This window comes from Protopterus annectens, chromosome 1.part2, assembly GCF_019279795.1.
Source record: "Protopterus annectens isolate FY-2018-M chromosome 1.part2, PAN1.0, whole genome shotgun sequence".
NCBI lineage: Eukaryota > Metazoa > Chordata > Ceratodontiformes > Protopteridae > Protopterus > Protopterus annectens.
The window spans coordinates 154,088,824-154,096,216 of NC_056727.1; the positions used below are offsets into that span (position 1 = coordinate 154,088,824).

At 41.7% G+C, this 7,393-nt stretch overlaps 1 protein-coding gene across 1 annotated transcript in view; it reads left to right on the top strand.

The window, feature by feature from the left end:
* LOC122792338 (follicle-stimulating hormone receptor-like) overlaps window positions 1–6,036 on the top strand; it is a 222,757-nt gene extending 216,721 nt beyond the window's left edge. The window contains exon 6 of the mRNA XM_044060137.1: window positions 4,371–6,036. Coding sequence (XP_043916072.1) covers window positions 4,371–5,586 — 1,216 coding nt within the window. The 3' untranslated portion in view covers window positions 5,587–6,036. The remainder of the gene's footprint in view (window positions 1–4,370) is intronic.
* The last annotated feature ends 1,357 nt before the right edge of the window (window positions 6,037–7,393 follow it).

The following is a 7,393-nucleotide window of genomic DNA, read 5'->3' on the forward strand; positions in this document are numbered from 1 at the left end:
TAGCCACGGTCACTACACAGGTAGCACATACTTTTATCCTCACTACATACCTATTGTTGTGTGACTTTGGCTACTTATCATATTGCATGTAACATTTAAGTTTCTTACATACAGGCATAACTATTAAATACGACTGTTACATTATATATGGGACATATTTATGTCCTACCATCTTGGACATTTGCCCTTTGTACTGTTTTATGTCAGGACACACCTGCCCAGGGTGGGTCTGTCCCTCCTACTGTGGGACAGGTAGTAACCGTATGCCTACGTCTAGCTATACCCACACCTACCGTACTGATTTGCCTCTGACTTGGCACTAACATACACATGTTGCAGACACACACACAAGACGCACACGGCACCCTCAATGCACACTTACACAGACTACGGCACTCACAGACACAGTTGAACACAGTATCTAGGTGGACCGCGACACCGGCAGCGGTGATTAACTGTCCCTTCATATCATCATACTATTACTCGCGGATGTACTGTTCTGGTACTGTGTTCTATCGGCCTTTCAGCCTCGTGGTTATGCATGTCGGTATGTTACACATTCCATGGTTGGCGGTATCCTATTTATTTGTACTTCCAACATGTTATGAATGTCGTTGAACTATCTATTATATTTGCAGATATCGCTGAATCCATCTATATCACCATATATCCCTCTATTGCCCTTTCTATCTGTATTATATATATGCATATGTGTACATATATATATATATATATATATATATATATATATATATATATATAAATCTAAGACTCATGTACTGTTCAGGTGTTGGCATTCCATGTTCCAATGGCTGTTGTGTTTACAATGTTTGAGGGCTGCCTATGTAGGAGTCACACATTGGGCCACCTATACATTACAATTTACAGGTGGTCATGTTTGTATGCCATCCATTTTACTGTGTGTGCAGGTGGAGAGGTGTCAGTCTGTAGGGGCCTACACTGTCAGAATATGTGCTATACGTTCCCTCTTTGCCAAGGCGTAGGCATATTGGGCACACCTCCGTCTGCCTACTGGGGCTGGCACAGTGTGTTCATGGTCTGAATCCCTCTGTGCCTGTAATGGCCTTGGCAATTGCGGTGGGCTATGAGGGCCTTCACCATTTTGTCCCTGCTGCAGCTGCTTCCGCAGGATCATATTATGTAGCATGGCACATACTATGACGATGTGGGCACACGTGCCTGGAGAGTACTGCAAGGCTCCACCAGATGTATCCAAGCACCGGAACTGTGATTTCAGCATCCCGAACACACGCTCTATGATGATTCTGGTTTGTGCGTGTGCCTCATTATGGCGTTCTTGCATGGGTGTGTGCATTTCTGATGGGAGTCATCATCCACAGCTCCAGTGCATAGCCAGCATCCCCCACGAGATGGCCATGTGGGATGTCCCCCCAGACAAATACCTGATACAGCTGTGAGGCATGCCAGATATGGGAGTCATGGTAGCTTCCAGGGCTGCCAGCACACACATCCATGATAATGCCCTGGGCATTGCACATGACCTGGCAGTTGATGGAGTGGAATCCCTTGCAGTTTATGTAGCACCTACCATGCTCACTGGGTGGTGACTTGATTTGTATGTGCGTGCAGTCTATCGCACCCAGTACCTCCGGGTATTGTGCCACACAGTGGAAGTGGCGCATATTGCTGGCCAACTCCTCCTGAGTTCTGGGGAAGTATATCTGCTCATTGGCATGTGGTAACATGTCATCCAGAAACTGGTGTAATATCCTGGATGCTGATGCCGGTGAGATACCCATTATATCTCCAGTTGGCCTTTGAAAGGTACCTGTGGCCAGTATTCGCAGGCTTACACATACCTTCGTGTCCACTGGGATGGGTTCCCCTCTGTTGTTTCTGGTTCTCAGGCGTGGCCAGCACAGCTCCACTATTTGCTGTAAGATGTCCCTGTGGCCAGTATTCGCAGGCTTACACATACCTTCGTATCCACTGGGATGGGTTCCCCTCTGTTGTTTCTGGTTCTCAGGCGTGGCCGGCACAGCTCCACTATTTGCTGTAAGATGTCCCTGTCCACCCTGTAACGCTCTACTATCTCCAGGTCATGTAGCCCCTGGTAGGTTACCCTTGGTCTGAACACTCTCCTTCCCCTCCGAGGCCTGCGGTGGTTGTCTGCATCATCCTCCACAACACCGTCAGTCTCTAACACATGCTGATGAATCACAGCAATGGCAGCTCCCAATATGTACATTTTAAAAGTTCCCCGTGTGTTTACACCTATGGTGCAGTGTTTGGGAATACACAGGTGTGTGTTGGGTGCTTTCACACTTTATACTATTGTGCTGTGAACACCGATGATGTCATAGGGTGTGTATGTACGATCGTAGCTACAGGTTATCTTATGTGTTTTACTGCCGGAACTACTATTGTGGTGCCTTTGGTGCTGAATTACATTTGCCTGCCGTGGATTACCTCTTGACCTTCCCTTTACATTTCTGCGTGTTGCACCTACCATTTTCTGGCGTGCATCCCGCAGCCTACTTTCATTTGTACTTTCCTGGACCTGGCGTATCTTGCGTTGTGTGCTACTGCCCGTCTGCTGTTGGTTTGCTTTGCTCTGCTGTGTCAGGTCTCCTATCTTTGCAATCCAATACCTCCCCTCCTTTCTTTGCATTCCAATGCCTCCCCTATCCTATTTTGCAGGTTTCTGCAAGCAGACTTGTCAGCTGCCGTCGATTAGCCTTCGTGGGTTGATTGGTGTTGATTGCTCATTAGTACTCCAATTACCCTACTTCCGAATTTCCTTCTTTTCTTCCCCTGACCTTCTTGTTTCTGCTATTGTTTGCGGTGCGTGCGTTTGATTACTGGGTTTCAGGTATGTTTTCATCCTCGTACACATGCGCTTTTGGCCACCATGTGTGCTCTCAGCTAAACGATTCCTCCCCACCCCTGTCCTGCAGCTTTGCTTAGCAACGGACAGGCCAGATTTGCAATGCTCCAATGTGCTTACTGCTATGGTGGAACACCCCTCTGCTGATGTCATGTATCTCCTCTGAGCCTGTTATACTGCTGCGCCGTATGGTACAACCTTCATCCGGCGGGACATTTGCGATTCAGTATTATCTGCCTCATTTGCATGGCATTGACTACTAATTCATAGTTACCGCGCCGAACACTATCGCAAGCCCTTAGCAACCCTTGCACCTTGGTTGTGGTGTTCCATGCCTACCATTGTGTATTATGCTGTAAACCTGATTTCTATTACATTGCAATTTTATGACATTTTTATATTATTTCTTTATGTTACAGCTTCCGCACACATGCCCTGCGGTTGTGCCGTGCGTTACTGCGGACATGACATTAAATGTTGTTATTTACGTGTTGTGCATCTTTTCTTATGCCATTGGCTGTGTATTTCGCCATTGGCATATGTTAACATTGTGATACCTGGGTCTGGCCCTCTTCCATAGCTCCGATGTTCTGTTTGGGAAAATGTAAACTGTGTTTTTTGGTTTGCATTTCCGTGGGCTTACGCTACGCCTGCACCACTTCATGAATCACTATATGCCTTCATTTGCATGGTGCAACACTGCACATGGGGTGATTAGCATACCTACGCCGGGAGCTGCGCAGATCTGGCGTACGCCGGTAGTGCACGTGGAATTGGATTGTACTTGAATCGCTTGATGGCCATATTTGGCGTTATAACGCCTACGCTATCCATGCGCCTGGCGCAAGCTTCATGAATCCTGGGGGTAAAGCTAATTGGAAATGCTTACCAAAATGATATTGAATTAGTGATGTACTTCTCTAGAAATCTGTACAGTGTGCACCACATTTGAAAGAATGAAGTGGGTGTGGATGTTTGATAGAAGAGAAGGTATCTCTGTGTACTGACAGCAGTAGCAGTAGAGAGAGAACTATCTGCAACTTGGATGGGAAGCCATAGATGCCTCCTTTTGTTGGTAAGTTTAGTATATTCATATAAGGAATGTTATATTTCTGTGTATGTAACGATCATGTTACTGCCAACCTATCATCATTCCATACTACAGCAATCATGAGACTCAAACTTCATTTAGCTCCCATCCATGTATCAAATGGCTTCATGTGGAGCATAGAGAATAACCAAAAGTGCAAAATTTATTGTATTTCATTATATTCCTATATGACTTAACAAACAACATAAATCTTCCTGTTCCGATTTATATTTCACAATTGCATTTATCTATTTTGAAAATGATTTTAAAAGAAATAAACAGTTAATGCACTTTAAATCTTTGTAATTCCATATCCTTTTTTATTATATTCTTGCACATGTAGCAAATTTATTGCTACTTATGCAATTTAACAATGAAATAAAAAAATAATTATTTCTCATTATAATTCAGGTTAATTTCATTGCCTATATGTAATCAAATGCCCATGAAATTAGAAGAGCCAAAACAACAGAAAAACAGTCTGGAAGGTGACTTGGACAATGGGCCCCACTTTCACGTTATGGTTACATATCAGGAATCAGACTATGACTACGATCTGTGTTCTGAAAGAAGTATGGAGTGCTCTCCAAAACCAGATGAGTTCAATCCTTGTGAAGACATCATGGGACATGATATCCTCAGAATCCTAATATGGTTTATTAACATTTTAGCCCTAGTCGGAAATACACTTGTATTAGTTGTTTTGTTGACTAGTAGATATAAGTGTACAGTCCCTCGATTCCTGATGTGCAATCTTGCTTTTGCTGACTTATGCATGGGGGTTTATTTATTACTCATTGCATCTGTGGACATCCATACTAAAAGCCAGTACTACAACTATGCAATAGATTGGCAGACTGGGCCAGGTTGCAGAGCAGCTGGCTTTTTTACAGTATTTGCCAGTGAACTCTCTGTTTATACACTGACAGTAATTACTATTGAAAGATGGCATACTATAACTTATGCAATGCAGCTGGATCGAAAAGTGAAGTTTGTCCATGCCACATTTATCATGATTGGTGGCTGGGTCTTTGCTTTTACTGTGGCCTTTTTACCTCTAGTTGGAGTTAGTAGCTACATGAAGGTTAGCATCTGTTTGCCCATGGACATAGAATCACAGCTCTCTCAGGCCTATATTATAGTAATACTGCTACTAAATGTTCTGGCGTTTATTTTAATTTGTGCATGCTATATTAAAATTTACCTTACTGTCAGAAATCCTCACTTTGTTTCCACCAACAGTGACACCAAAATTGCCAAACGCATGGCAGTACTTATCTTCACAGATTTTCTTTGTATGGCTCCTATATCATTTTTTGCTATATCTGCTTCTCTTAAAGTTCCTCTCATTACAGTGTCTAAATCTAAAATCCTTCTGGTACTTTTTTATCCCATTAATTCCTGTGCAAACCCTTTCCTATATGCCATTTTTACAGAATCGTTCCGCAGGGATTTTTTCATACTGCTAAGCAGATTTGGTTATTGCAAAACACAAGCACAGATTTACAGAACAGAAACAACATCATCAGTTCTTAATTCCCATATGAGAAATGGAAGTTATGCAGGAGCAGCAAAAGCAAATGAAAGCACTGCCCATGTTTTGGTGCCTCTGAATTCAATGGGTTAGCACCTCTTGATTAGCATGAAGTCTTATGAAAATGAAAGAATTTGTTTTTTATGATGTACATAGAATTATCTTCAAAGGAGCCACAACACATATTTATCATGTATAATTCTTAAGATACATTTTGTTTCATTAGTAAGGACATGCATAACCTGTAAAAAGACAAACCACTTGTGTATATCTGTAGCTTAAAAATATTGTTGATTGCTATAAATGGCTGCTAGAGTAACTGTTTTCTCTGTGATTTCCTGTCATATGTGTAGTGATGTAATATATTTATGCAAACCAAAAATACTGTTTGTATGTAACTGTTAGGTATAAGTCTATTTATACATTTATTACAATATTTTATACTACCATATTTTGACATTTTGGAGTATATGAACATAATATATTCTGCGATATTCACAAAAAACATGTAAATACTGGAGCATTTCTCCCCGGGCCTCCACTGAAAACAGGATCTGTGGAACCTAGTCAGACTTTCCCGGTCAACAAATGTTAAATAAATAAAAAATAAAAAAAATACACAGTGTATATATACAGTAGATATAAAAAGTGTACACACCCCTGTTAAAATGATAGGTTTTTGTGATATAAAAATGAGACCAGAATAAATCATTTCAGACCTTTTCCCACCTTTTAATGTGACCTATAACCTGTACAATTTAATTGAAAAACAACCAAATCTGTTAGGGGAAAAAAATATAAAAAATAAAAAACGTACAATAAGCTGATTGCATAAGTGTGCACACCCTTAAACATACAATAAGCTGATTGCATAAGTGTGCACACCCTTAAACTAATACTTTGTTGAAGCACTTTTTGATTTAATTACAACATTCAGTCTTCTTGGGTACATACCTGCCATCAATTAAAGAGACTCTGATTAACCCCAAATAAAGTTCAGCTGTCCTAGTAAGATTTTCCTGACATTTACTCAGTTGCCAGCTACAGCAAAAGCCATGGTTCACAGAGAGCTTACAAAGCATCAAAGGGATCTCATTGTTGAAAGGTATCAGTCAGGAGAAGGGTACAAAAAAAGTCCACAGCATTGGCTATACCATGGAACACAGTGAAGACAGTCATCAAAAAGTGGAGAAAATATGGGACAACAGTGAGTTTGCAAAGAACTGGACGTACCTCCAAAATTGATGAAAAGACAAGATGAAAGCTGGTCAGGGAGGCTGCCAAAAGACCTACAGCAATGCTGAAGGAGCTTCTGGAATTTCTGGCAAGTACTGGTTGTGTACTACATGTGACAACAATCTTCCGTATTCTCCATATGTCTGGGCTATGAGATAGGGTTGCAAGATGAAAACCTTTTCTTACACAGAAGAACATCCATTCCCAGCTAAAATTTTGCAAAACAATATATCAAGTCTCCCAAATACATGTGGGAAAATGTGTTATGGTCTGATGAGACCAAGGTTGAACTTTTTGTCCACAGTTCCAAAAGGTATGTTTGCCACAAAAACACTTCACATCACCAAGAGAACACCATCCACACGGTGAAGCATGGTGGTGGCAGTATCATGCTTTGGGGTTGCTTTTCTTCAGTTGGAACTGGGGCTTTAGTCAAGGTGGAGGGGATTATGAACAGTTCCAAATACCAGTTACTTTTGGCCCAAAAGCTTCAGGCATCTGCTAGAAAGCTGAAGATGAAGAGAAATGTCACCTTTCAACACAACAATGAACCTAAGCATACATCCAAATCAACAAAAGAATGGCTTCACAAGAAGAAAAGTTTTGGAATGGCCCGGCCAGAGCCCAGACCTAAATCCAATACAATATCTGTGGAGTGACCTGA